At 38.6% G+C, this 14,216-nt stretch overlaps 1 protein-coding gene and 1 pseudogene across 1 annotated transcript; both read right to left on the reverse strand.

Moving 5' to 3' along the window:
* On the reverse strand, positions 876-13,554 carry LOC109234136 (methyl-CpG-binding domain-containing protein 10-like). The gene is made up of 3 exons (XM_019400000.1): positions 13,457-13,554; positions 13,250-13,338; positions 876-2,736 (listed from the first exon to the last, which is right to left on the reverse strand). Exons 2-3 carry the CDS (start codon positions 13,310-13,312, stop codon positions 1,267-1,269), a joined length of 1,533 nt encoding a protein of 510 aa, XP_019255545.1. The 5' UTR covers positions 13,313-13,338; positions 13,457-13,554; the 3' UTR covers positions 876-1,266.
* On the reverse strand, positions 7,664-12,151 carry LOC109234137 (annotated as a pseudogene).

Raw genomic sequence — 14,216 nt, forward strand, 5'->3', positions numbered from 1 at the left:
AAGTAACTTTGGGAAAAAATTACTGCCTTGTAAGAACCTTCAACGATGACCTTAAGGACCTGGTTCTTAGAGTACTTCATCAGCTACCTTGAGGACCTGGTTCTTAGCGCACATTCTCTAGACAAACTTTGTTAATCACCAAAACCCCAATACTCAACATTTCTACTTTGCTTGTGTTATATGCAGTTACTAAGAATGATATTGATGGATCTAAGACAGCTTTTGTAGCATCAGCCAATGCATTTGAGAAGTGGACAACCTCAACGGGTTTGGTTGAGCAACTCAAAGGGCTTTGAAACTAAGGAAAACAAACTCCTACATGTACCTAATAATAAAGAATTTGGTCCCAACAAATTTTCCATATCTTTTCACCTTTGAATTTCTTTAAACCAACTGTTTATAAGCTCAGGAAATAAGTGACTGGATTAATAGTTAGTTTTGCCTTACACAATCTTTTAGGAAATAATTGCTACTGCATATTCAGGAGATATTTGTTTCAATCTCAAGAACACAAAAGAATTGGCCTGGATCTTAGGAGAACGATGTAAGAGCTCTATGAAGGTGGTCTTGAAATATTGGACATTTTCTTTTCGCGGTTAGGTAAGCATGGTGTCAACACTTGAGGTTTCATTATTGCAACTTGTGCAAAAATTGCGCGGTTCGAAGCTCGATGAATAATATGTTTTCCCCTTCACTCTTCTCAACTTGCATATCATGCCTTTGTTCACGACAGAGATCGAACTCGTAATGTATGCCTAACGCACACATCACCTACTGCACTCTTAGCAAATAAGGAAATCTTGATAGTCACTATCTTTATGTTGGTGGAAATGAAACAATCGCTACTTCGCAGCTCTTCGCTGCATAAACCTGCATTAAAGAAGAAACCAAGCGACATGAATTGTTAAGAGTCAACAGTAACTGAACATGGACTTATTACAAGCGTACATTACTGAGTCTGTCACACCATGCTACAGGGATCTAAGCAACCTACAAATTCCCTCCACACCGAAGGTCTAATATATGATGTAAGGTAGTAATGATACAAAGATCTGTTTAGGCTATAATTCCTTCTAGAGGACAAGGCTGCAAATTTTTAGGACCTAAAATCTAAGATTTTACGTACAGATATCTCATGAACAATCAGAGTATCTACCATTGACAACAACACTACAGTCACTAAAGAAAAGAAACAAGAGCAAAAGGTCAGAGAGAGAACGAGAGAGCCTATTAAGTGGATGGCATAGAATTGCTCCATGTCGATACTCAAGGGTAGGCCTCATCAGCCTCGTTTCCGTTTTCAGTTACTTCTGCCTCCACCTTCTTGCTTATGTCGCTGTTCATCAAAGCATCTCCATCTCCAGTGCTCTTTGTTGCTGCACCATTTTCATCTCTCTGTTCTTGTTCCGGTTGATGCTTCTTTTCCTCAGCAGCGCTACGATCCTCTTTCTTTGTTTCAGTAGGTTTCTGTTCTACACTTTCTTGAACTTGTACATCCTTCCCTTCCTCATCCTTAGTAGCTTCAGGAACATCAGCTTTTTTCTCGAGAGGGGCCTCTTTCACCACCGATGCCTCTTCAACATCTTCAGGATGTTGAAAATTATCTGCCATTTTGACATCTTTGTCACCCTCAGCTGCTTCGGCGGGAGCATCTTCTGCTTTGCCATCTTCAGTTTGGCCTTCACTTTTCTTGTCAGCTTGGTTCTCCTTCACAGCATCAACATTAGAAGAATGCATTTCATCTTTGTTCTCCGCAGCATTATCCGCCATTTTGACATCTTTCTCAACAGCAGCGCCAGGATCCTCTTTCTTTGTTTCAGTAGGTTTCTGTTCCACACTTTCTTGAACTTGTACATCCTTCCCTTCCTCATCCTTAGTAGCTTCAGGAACATCAGCTTCTTTCTCGAGAGGGGCCTCTTTCACCACCGATGCCTCTCCAACATCTTCAGGGTGTTGAAAATTATCTGCCATCTTGACATCTTTGTCACCCCCGGCTGCTTCTTCTGCTTTGCGATATTCAGTTTGGCCTTCACTTTTCTTATCAGCTTTGTTCTCCTTCACAGCATCAACATTAGAAGAATGCATTTCATCTTTCTTCTCCGCAGCATTATCCTCCATTTTGACATCTTTCTCAATGTCAGCCACTTTGGATGGAGCAGCTTCCGATTTGCCATCTTCAGTTCGGTCTTCCCTCTCCTTTCCAGCTCGGTTCTCCTTCACAGCATCAGAAGAATGCATTTCATCTTGCTTCTCTGCAGCCTCCTCAGTAGTTTGGACTTCATCATTCTTCTCTACGTCTTTCTCCATATCCTTGTTTTCATCTTTTCCCTCATCCTGTTTCTGTTCGACCTCCTTCTCAGCTTCCACAGACAGAGTATCCTTTTCATGTTTTTCAGCTTCTTGCATGTCAACATCCTTTTCATCCTTTGCCGCCTCTGTTTCTTCATGGACTTCTTTGTCTTTCACATCCTTCTTAGAAGCTGAAGATTTTCTGCTTCGCTTTTTTGGAGTCTCACTTTCTGCTGAAGGTGAAGCTGCCTTTGCCTTTCCACTGATTCTTGAGGATCTTCTTGGAGTTTCACCAGCTCCCCAGTCAAACTCCGTGATTGGCGGACTGCCAGGGTGTGACTTCAGGTACTGCTCCAACTGTCTCTTTGTAGTGATCTCCTCCCCCGTTGGCGCAGTAAATACGATCTCTTTTTTCTTCGGAGTCCCTCCTGCTTTCTTAGGCAGAAACTGAAAAAAAAAAATGGCCATTAGTATTTAAAGGGAATCGCCATCATTCTCCTTTTGTATTCCTCACCTTTTCTTGAGCTGGCTGCTAAAGAGGAATGTAAACATGGAAAGGAAATAAAAAATAAAAGCTCAGAAAGACAGGAAATTACTTAAAAGATGGAAAAGGAAATCAAAAGGCAAAGTTCAGAGAGAACAGAAGCTACTTCACAACATAAAAGGAAATCAGGAGAAAACACAAGTGTCAAACTGACATAACAGACAGTACATAATGATGATTTTCTGATAAGCAACTAAGATATAATTTTGTGGCTCAACTAATATCCACCATGTTCCCAACTGCTTTTTTCCAGGATTTTCCAACTGTTTTTAGCACAGAATTTGGAACATGCACAACCTCGTAACAGCTCAGTGAAAAAATAAAAAACAGATGCAACTGCTTCCCAGGAGTATCTTTCTCTTCCTGATCAAACGGGATTCTGAAGAGTTCCAAATTGTATTTATCAACTTAACTCCCAAATGAAGTAATCCTACAGACTACTAGCACATACAGAAGGCATAGGAGCGATATACATATAATGAAAGACACAGCAATCCAGCCAAAAGCGTCCTGGGATCTCCAATAACACGTTATTGTCTATGGTAGATAATGGCAAAAGGAAGAATGAATCTGTTAGGAAACTGTAAAACCAAAGCAATAACTTTTTTTCCTTTATCGATAGTGGTGGTATCCGAGGCAGCTTGTGCGCACCTCGACTATTACACCGGTGCTTGTTACCTCCCTCCTCTAGCTAAGGTACTGGGTAACTCTGCCCGCCAAGGCATAGTCGGATGTGAAGAAATCACTTATTGTTTATGTCTCTGTTTGGAGTTAAACCCTGGTCTCTAAGGTTTACGCGGACTCCATTGACCACTAGGCTCACAATATTGGGATCGCGAACCAAAGCAATAACCTAGACGAGAAGAAACACAAACTTTAAAAATGAGACAGCTCCGCTAAAACTGCTGGCTGAAATGCTTTCCATCTGAATAGAAGACCAGTGAAATAAGCATTCAAGCGAGTCAAATTTTTATGAAAAGGGGGTGGTGGTGGGGAAGGAAAAACATACTCGTGGAACTTCTTCGGACCAAGTTGATAAATTGCCTAACAATCTACTCAAGAATGACAACGGAACCACTAGGTCTTTTTCATTGCTCTCAGACATCATACAAATTGCACCATAGAGTTAGCATCTCCTATTGGTTTGTCTAGTAAAAAGGTTCACGTGAAATGACAGATTACTGTTTTCATTTGCTTAGATGTTTGAAGATTTAGGGAGGGGGGGGGGGGGGTCGTTACTATTTTAGGAAGTAAGCATTATTTTGTTCCACAATCTAAGTGGACCTATGACATTTAATTTGAATCAAAATAATAAGATAGTTCAATAAACTAGTAAAAGAATAACAACTTCACCCTAAATGCATATACGGTATAGGGAAACTAAATTCAAAGAAAGTCACCAAGAGGATGCCACCCACACACATATAGTTCATGAAGTTGACTTACACAGACTAATAAGATTATCGTCTAAATGTAAAATAAATGGGTTGAAGATATTCTAGAAATCTCAACAATACACATATTGAAATAAGTGGTGCTATCATCATTAATGGGCAAGATAGAAGGAGAGATAAATGTACAACATTAAATGTAGTACTTCCTCAGTCTCATTTACAAATATGAAGATTTTAGCCAAGGCATTGAATTAGAGAACAGAAACAGTACAAAATCGATCTCTGATTCTGAAAATGCCTTCATAAGAGGGAGCTTTATTAAAACAAAATGCCTCCATACAAGGAAGGCAAATCACAGATACTTCATTCAACAACAACATACCCAGCAAAATCGCACGAGCGGGGTCTGAGGAGGGTAGTGTGTACGCAGACCTTACCCCTACCTTGTGAAGGTAGATGGAGAGGTTGTTCCCGATAGACCCTCGGCTGCTACTTCATTCATTGCAAGAATATTTGGATCAAGATGGGGAGAGAAGGATGCAGAATATGTGTAAATTAGACCTAAAAGAGGCATTGACCATGTTAATTGGTCTTTCCTTTTCTGTCGGGTGAATGTATGGTTTTGCTAATTTTACAGAACCAGACATTCGGTTTTGTTAATAGGTGGATTAAATGAATTAAATTCTGCATATCTTCTGTCAAGTTCCCCATAGGGATGATATGGGAAACAAGGTGACAACATCCCATATCTCGTATGCTGATGATACATAAATTTTCAGCGAGGTATAAGAAGGAAAATTGTGGTTTCTAAGAGTTGTCTAGCTGATGCTGTTTTGGGGTAGCATATAAATCTTGCTGAAAGATCCTTGTTTCCAGAGATCAAGGTAAGCAACATTCATCAGCTAGTATTTCAGCTATCCACTGGGCTGTAGAGTAGGAGAATTTCCTACTGTGTGGTTGGGGCTCGCTTTAGGAAGAAGTGACGAGGAGAAATTAATCAGAGAAGGATTTTGAAAATTTTGAAGAGGATAGACCACCTAGAAGGAATAGTATCTGTACTTGGTCAAAGACTGACACTATACTGGGAAACAACTCAACAGTGTAAGAGCTGAGTTTCATGGAAGGAAACCCTAGTAAAAGCAAGTACCATTTGGTGAAATGGTTTATTGACAGAAACAGAAGGAAGTGGTCAATTGCACAATAAATCTCTGTTGTTTAAGTGGTAATGGAGATTTAATGGGGAACATAAATGATGATTTATAGAAAAGGTTAATCAAAACTAAATATGGCATGGACAGCCCATGGCGTATCAAGCCTATAACTCATCCGATGATGTAGCTTTATGGAAGAATATCAAGATGTTACGGGGTGGGGATTTCAAAATCTAGTAAAACTGGAGGTCCGCGATAGGAAGAAAATAAAATTGTGGTAAGATCCATTCTTTAAATGAAGTTTTCCTGACCTACACTGCATTATTACAGAAAATGAGACTAACACCGATAATTCCAAGATAGGTGACAGATGGGAGGTCAAATTCAGGACAAAATTGTATGACCAGGAGGCAGATAGAGTAGTTCAGCTTCTCGGCAAGCGGGAGGGCATTAGAGAGCTATCCCACGTCAAGAACTCCGATAATGAAAGCAGAGAAGCATGGCTTTATCTCTTTTAAATCTTGCTAATCTGGAAAAAACGATTAACAGCCTTGGAGAATTTATGGAAAAACAAAGCACCTTTAAAAGTGATGTTCTTCACTTAAATTGCTATGTATAAAGCAAAGCTTCAAAGAAAGGGAATATCATGACCTGCAATAGATGTCATGAGTGTGATAAAACAGTGGAAAACTTATATCCCCTGTTGCAGCATTAATCCCTAGCTTGGAAGTTTTGCTGTAAGTTCAGAAATGATAAACCTCATTCGAGTGAAGCGGGCAATGCTAACATGCTAAGCAAATAAAATGAGGCCACCTCCACCCGGACATGACAGCAAACAGAAAAGCAACTCAATGTCGTACAGAGTACTGACCGAATGCACATAGGATGGACAGCGTGGAAGCAAAGGACCTCCAGATAGCATTTAACCGAATAAAACTTTGATGTCTGCAATCTTTAGCTCTTTAGTGTAACATGAAAGATATAAATCATTTTGAGACCTTGTTGGACTTTATTGACTCCTAACAACACAGATGCCCTTTAAACATGTATAGATTTCAGTTCCACCTGGTGTTATTTCTTAATAAGCTTACTCCCTCTGTCTCAAATTATCTGTCATGGTTTCCAAAAATAGTTCTCTCAAATAATTCGTCATTTTTGAAATTCAAGACTAAATTAATTATTTTTTCCCAATTTTACCCTTAATATTAATTGTTCTTAAAGACTACAAATACCTCAATTATGAGTAAATATTAAATGAAGAGAGATTATATCTTAAGACATAAATAAGGGTGAAACAGTCAAAAACCTCACCTATTTAATACTTCCCTAAGGGGTATGTAAAAGAAAAATATGACAGATAATTTGAGACGGGGAAGTACTTACCAAAAAAAAATTTAAAAGATGAGTTGGACTCATGTTATATCTATCGTGCCCCAAAAATCTTGGTTATTGGAGTTCTTTTGCGGCCATCAACATAAAGCTCAAGGTATTAGATTGGATTAGATTATCAAGGCAAAAGAACTTATGAATGTCGCATAAGACAACAAATACTAATTTCTATAAGATATATCAGGTACAATGATGATAATTTATTCCAATATAGAAGTTTGAAGGTGAAAATTAAAAGCAATTCAGGCAACCAACTCCAAGAAACAGATCAAGCTTAGAAATATAACTATCCCAAAAAAGATAATAATAATGGTTAAGGCAGGGGGTAAAAGCTCATCAAGTTTTTCCCTTGGGAAAACAACGAGACTTAATCGCCTATGCAAGAAGTAGCTAGACATACATAACCCCAGAAAGCTCCAAAAATAACACACAAGGCAACTTGCAAATACATCTAGAAGAAGTGGCCAACGCAAATTAGAGACGGAATACGGGATGCTTCTCGAAGTGACCGAACTTCAAAAAAAAAGAAAAAAGAAGTGACCAAACTACAGCAACTTTCTAACTGAATTCAAGTTTGACTGCACCATCCCCTACTTGGAAGAAGGTTGCCAAGAGGAGAGCAAAAATATTTACAAGGCTAATTATTGCCTTACCTTCTCAAATAAATATTTATAAGATCCTGCCCTTAGAGATCAATATGGATGCCAGTTAGCTGCATGCATGTCACCATACCAGGACTGGAGTAAGGCGAGGAAGACTTCAATTAAGTCAGCTTTGATGATGGATCAATGGCAGTAACGGCAGGCAAAAAACTTACTCTCTGAGATCACCTAAACTGGTTCAGGGTCAAACCCGCTCCCCCCCCCCCCCCCAGGGAAAAATGAAAAAGAAAAAGAAAGAAGGCCAAGAATTAGGTTTCATTTCAGTTTCCATTCTGCAAAGCCAGGCCCCTGAAACTGATAATGCATGAGCAATATGTAAAGTGACCTAGGACTTCTACACTATGTTTAACATTGAATTTGTTCATGTCCCTCTAGAAGAATCTAATATTCGGTCAAAAAGATTCCTCAGTCACACATCAGATACCGTTTAATGATCACTGGATCCGCAGAAGTGGAAAGTACAAAGTCAAGTGAAGAGGCAAGAGTCTCCAGTCACATGTCAGTATGTCACAAAGAAAGTACAGTGCTAGAATGATGAGGATTAAAGATTCAGAGTTCCCCAATATTCCAAACAGCCACAGAAGTACATTTGCTAAAGTAACGGGGAATGGAAAGTCAACCTATCACGTATACAAAAGCACTGCAGGTGTTAGCTTGTTAACAGAATGAAATCATAGAACGATCTCATGCATGATTTATTTCTTGAGATCCTATGGATGAAAGTAAATGTGCAGCAAGGTGTAGGATAGATTACAGATGAGTGAAAAAGAAGCCTATAAAAGAAAGATAAGAATTCTCCTGAGGAGAGTGAACAAAGAGAAAACCAGGAGAGATTTTTTTTCTAAAAAAGGAAATAGAATGAATGAGAGAGAGAAGATTTAACACTAGGTTTAATTCCAACAAGCATTCAAGTTAATAGTCTTTTTGGAGTAGGAAGTATCTTAAGATTCTAAAAATACCATTTTTTCCCCATCCATTAGCAAGATTTCATCCACCTATTGAAAATTCCAATCAATCAGGCATTGTTTTCAGCTTCAAAATGCAATTCTGATCTTATGCAGTGTTGCTAAAGGCTCACTTATGGCGCGCATAAGCCAAAAAGCTCGGTGCAAAACAAGCTAAGCAATTCGCCTCGCTTAGCGGGCACTTCAGAGCTGTCATCAAGGCACAAAGGTATACGTCTCATCATCGAGCGTTATTCTGATAAGGTGACACCAAATAATAAAATATCATTTAATTGTAAATCTTTTTCAGAAATTATGGATATGTTTTGTATTTTTTTTTATTAGTCTTTCTTCATCAAGACTCGTGCTTTATTTGTGTTTTGTGCTAAAAACTCCAAAAGAACTTAGTGCCCTTTTTGCACTTTTCACCTATCAAGAGTCCATCTGCTGCTTTTTTCAGTCTTTTCATTTCTTTGGGTCATTCGATGGTAGTATATACACCAGTCAATGCGATCTTCAACTAATCCATCAAGCACTTGCTACCTCCTACCAACAGAAGTACCGGGTAACTTCACCAACACTTATGATTCGATCCTTGGTTTCCAAGGTTGTCACTCCACCTTTTCCCAGAATTTTCATACATTAATCATCCTCAAAGAAAGTCCCTTTAATCTATCTTTTCAGTTGCTTTTTTTCCTTTTTTTGGGGTTTGGGGGGGGGGGTGGTGGTGGTGTTGGAGGGAGATACTGGCAAAAGAAACTCTCAAGAAAGAGAAAGACATACCAAATTGAAGCAGCTCCAAAAAATCTACTGTAACGAAGCTTTTGTATTACATAGACTGTTCAGTTGAAGGGGAGCCTTGGAGCAACGGTAAAGTTGTTTCCATGTGGCCTATAGGTCACGGGTTTGAACTGTGGAAGCAGCCACTAATGCTTACATTAGGGTAGGCTATCTACATCATACCCCTAGTGGTGCGGCCTTTTCCCAAACCCTGCGTAAATGCGGGATGTTTTGTGCACCGGGCTGCCCTTTAGACTATTCAGTTAAAGAAGTATTCCAATAGAGAAACAATCCTTCTGGAAGTAAAATGGCAGAAATACAGAAGACAGTAAATCCTTAACTCAAATTTCATATATCGATTCTTTATCACCACAAAAATCTTGGAAATATCTCTTTTCACTTTGAAGGCATGAAATTACAGAAAACATCACTACAACGAGATAACAATACTGCTACAAGAAGGCAACAATGTAAATCTAATAGAGGCTCAACCGGAGTGGATGTATCTGTTGACCATCAACAGATTACAATTCGAGTTTCTTCTCCACCTGCTGAATTTGGTGAAATAAAATTCAAATCATCATAATACAAGGGAAACTGAACCCAATATACTGGAAATCCAGTGTAAAGTTCGAGAGGTCCTCCTGCCTTGAATGTTCTCATGGAACGGACAAAGTAGGGAAATTTTCTTTTAGCATCAGTCTGCAGTTTTTGTATCTGAGTCTTAATATTATCAAACGGTAAGCTGCAAGCAGCAGCAAAGAGCCCCAAAAAAGTGCTGGCCCGAAGCACAGTAGCAGCCTCACCCATGCCAGGATTGTCCTTTAGGAATTCCACACTCTCGTCATAAGCAGCAAGCAATTCCCATGTTCAATGCCACAGCCATCACTACTATGAGGCCAATAGGACATCACCTTTCCAAAGGGTATCAGCCACAATACAACAGAGAGCATGAAATGCATTTCTGTAGTTACATCTCTACCCTGCACGTAAGGTAATACCAGCTTGCATGTGAGTAACAACAACAACAAACCCAATAGTTTCCCACAAGTGAGGTCTGGGGAGGGTAAGATGTACGCAGCCTTACCCCTACCCCTGGAAGGGCAGAGTGAGGCTAAATATGCTGGACTACCCGTACACGCCCCAAATGCTCCAGCAATCGGGCCAAACAGAGACTTTTGGTAGAGAGCTAAGAGCTTCCCTTCATTGGCCTCAACAGGAATGTTCGCCCGAATTCTAAATGACACTACTTGGCCTATTGTGTAGACTGCTCGCTAAGAAGACCAGCTGACAAACCATCGTAATAGGCACCAAAAACCTCATTTTTAAGCATGTTCTTGGTGACCTCAGCTGCTTATGCCTAACCCAATTGTATCCTCACCTCGTTTATACCAATGGGTTGCATAAGACAGGTGGCAGGCATACTAGAAGCCCCTCCGTTAACGATTTTAAGAGTGGGGCAAACACCATGAGATGTTGGATTCTTTCCATTATTCTTTTCTGCTCTCTTTCCCTTTAGTTTTGAAAGAAAGAGAGTGGGTTTGGCGGAGTGAGGGCAGGAAGCTCGCAAGAGTTTACAGAATCCTTGGTCCCAGATGATTTTTAACCTTTTTAACCCTCAAACACAGAACTGAATGCCGATGCTGCTAAAAGTCCATCCTATTTTGCAGCACTATGAGCCTATTTAAGGCACCAGTAGAGCTTCACTAGAGATTTGCAATATGAAACTTAAGGTCCACCATCTCAGAAGCATTTTAGAAGGTCAAAAAAAAAAACAGATGAACATTGTTATTTTACTAAAATAACCACAAAGAGAGCAACAAACTACGACATTATGTGCCAAGTAAATCACTTATCCCAAGAAAAAGGTCTCTTGACAAATCAAGAAATGAGTAGAAGCTAATCCTTGCATATGTCTTCCTCCACCCCCAGTGCTGTGATAACTGATGGTACAACTAGAAGGGGAAAAGAGAAGACAGAACAACGAACAAAAAGGTAAATATCTCATTCAAACGAGAGAATGAATTTGCCAGATTATGAAATAGCAGCCAAATTTCACTTAAAAGGAAGTAAAATTCCATTCCACTAGGAGAATACCAAGTTGTTGATGGGATTAAATAAAATGTACAAGTGCACGGTTACATCATAAATTGTATTATAGTTGAACTGACCGGGAAAGGAACCAAACTCATCCTGGTGATTATGCTCTGGATTTTTTCACCTCTACTGCAACGCTTCCCATCAAAGAGATCAGTTAGCCGCACAATAGAGCTTTTTCTCTTCGAATGGGAAAATTATTCCACTTCCAAAATTTAATCTACTACAAGTTATCATTCAATATAATTAAGAGATTTGGTCTCAACATTCATCTTGGGCTGAAATTAATCCTGGTTGAGCCAAGTTGATCCTGTGTTCCGTGGATTCTTCATCTCACCTCCTTAGAGGAGTGTCCTTGAAATTTGAAATCACACTAAACATGGGTGAAAAGTTGAAGATATATGCGATGGAGGACACCGTACACATCTGAGTGCATGTATCAAAGAGTTGGTCATCCCACACACAATCTAAGTAAGTGGCAAGCTTGAATTTAGCTGTAACTGCCTCAAGAGTTTTTAATCTTGGCGCTACCGCTGGAGCACAACTAGATGTGCAAAAATTCTTGGTGGTGGAGGTTGATGGTAGACGCGGAACATGGCAAATTTTGAACAATCAGATCGAAAAAAATAGAGATTAAGCAAGGGACTCGGAACTTTCTTCAAATACACAAACTTATAGCAAAATGATTAACGTACTCATACCTAATACTTCCACATACTCGTATTGGATAAGTAACCAATCTTAAGATTGACGTACTCATACCTAATTATCGTATTGACGCATTCAGATGCCACTCTTAAGAAACTTGACTGCATTGAAACCATGGTTTCAAAGCCTAATATGTGAGGAAAGTTTGGTGTTTCCTCTTTTCGGTTTAAAAGGCTAGATTACTTCTCTTAACACCCCCCCCCCCCCTCTCTCCCGGCACTAGTAAATAGAAGATATAAGACTATTAGTCAGCTCAAGCTTAAAAACTCTAACTGGCCTACCAGTTCATCACCATAACCCATGAAGAAGACTGTATCTAGAATAAACCACAAGGGACAGAATTGCGTAACAGTAATAGATGATATTCTGCATATGCCGTACGTTAAACAGCCCCTAGCTTTACAATTTCAAAACAGGAAATTTTACTTATGACAGACAAATCAATACACACAACCCAGAAACTTCAGCGAATACAACTGAATCACGAAGTTAGGAACACGCAGAACTCCTCAACCTCCAAAACAACTCGCAAAAGTAGGAAAACCTCAAAATCAAGAAAACCCCATCTCCCATTTTGACAGGAATTGAGATAACAATTGGAGCGGAAAATCTACATTAACAAGACTAGACAGCCCAGAAATCCTAACCACACAGCCCCAGGGCTCTGTTCTAGTGTTAAGAGTGCGACGCGTGATGTGTGGGTTAGGCACACATCATCAGTTCGAACCCTGCCGCAGACAAAAGCCGGGTAGTAGATGAGCGGGCCCATCATCTATAGAGTTCGAATTGTGCGCACCAGTGGCCCTCGGGGATCTGGTTATCCGGAAAAAACTATGAACCACACAAAACCAAACAATAACCTCGACACCCATTTCAGAACTACTGCAAATCAAAGCTAACGCCATAAACAGAACTGCAAAACAACAGGAACTTAAAGAAAGCAAAACTATCACATACAATACCATCAAAACACATTTCAAAACAATTGCAAAATTAAGAGCCGAAAAACCAATGAAACACTAAAGAACACAACATACCACACAAGCACACAAAAATAACCAAAACCCTTTTCAGAATAAAAGGGAAATCTGAGGTTAAACAAACAAAAATTAACAAAAACATTGAAACCTGAAGAAAACATCAAGAACACAAAGTGGCCCATGAAATTAGACAAAACCCTATTCATAATAATAGCAGATTTCAAGGCTAAACAAACACAAAAAAGAAAATTAACAAAAATAAGACAAAACTTGAAAAATAATAAAGAAAAGGAAAAAAATACAAAGCATACCGTCTTCTTCCAGCCAGCTGGAGCAGGAAGCTCAACGGGCACAACTTCATTCTTGCTCGCCATATTTTTTTTCTGTGTGTTTTTCCCACCTAACTCGATTTCACAAAACGAACGCTATTTAAACCAACTAACTCATTTAACACTTCTAAAAGAAAAAGAAAAAAAGTAAATAAATTATTTCTTCTATATATATATGTACTACTATACCTTTTTTTGTCTTGAATGGATTTTGGATTTGGGGAAATCTAGTTTTTTTTTTTTTTTTACTGTAAAGTGAGATTGAGATGTATTTTGTGCAAAAAACGACAAAGTTAGATTTCTCTTTTTCTTTTTCTTCTTTTTGTGCACGTAAATAAAGGGTTTGGATCAGTTGTTGACGCACACGATGAGGACACGTGTCAGTACGGATGATTACTTTTGTGCAAATTATAAAATTGAAATGGATATTCCTTTGTTTTGCCCTAATTTGCTTAATTTCAGAGACGGTGCGGACATTGGCGGTTAACGGGTTTTCGCCCATTTTGGGTTGCAGACTTTAAAAAACAATAAAGAAAAGTTAAAGAGCCATTTATTGGTTTTCTTTTTTTTTTGACTCATTAATAGTTTGTGTTGGATCTTGAGATAAATTATACTTTTACCCACTTCTAACTTTCTATGTAACGCATAATATTCGAAACATATAACTAACTCCCTTTATCTCAATATATTTGGTATTATTTGGATTTTAAATGTCAAACTTCTCAAATTTAATCATAAATTCGGATTTAAATTTTTAATTTATTTGTCATAAAAAATATATACATATTTGTAAATTAAGAAAAAAATATTATAAATCACAATAGTTAATAGTTTAAGATATTTAAAAGACATATAAAAATAATTACGGTAAAAAATTCATCTAATTTAAAATTCGAACAATACCATATAAATTGAAAGGGAAAGAGTACTAGACTAGTAGAATATTACG

The sequence above is a fragment of the Nicotiana attenuata genome, chromosome 11, assembly GCF_001879085.1.
Source record: "Nicotiana attenuata strain UT chromosome 11, NIATTr2, whole genome shotgun sequence".
Classification (NCBI taxonomy): domain Eukaryota; kingdom Viridiplantae; phylum Streptophyta; class Magnoliopsida; order Solanales; family Solanaceae; genus Nicotiana; species Nicotiana attenuata.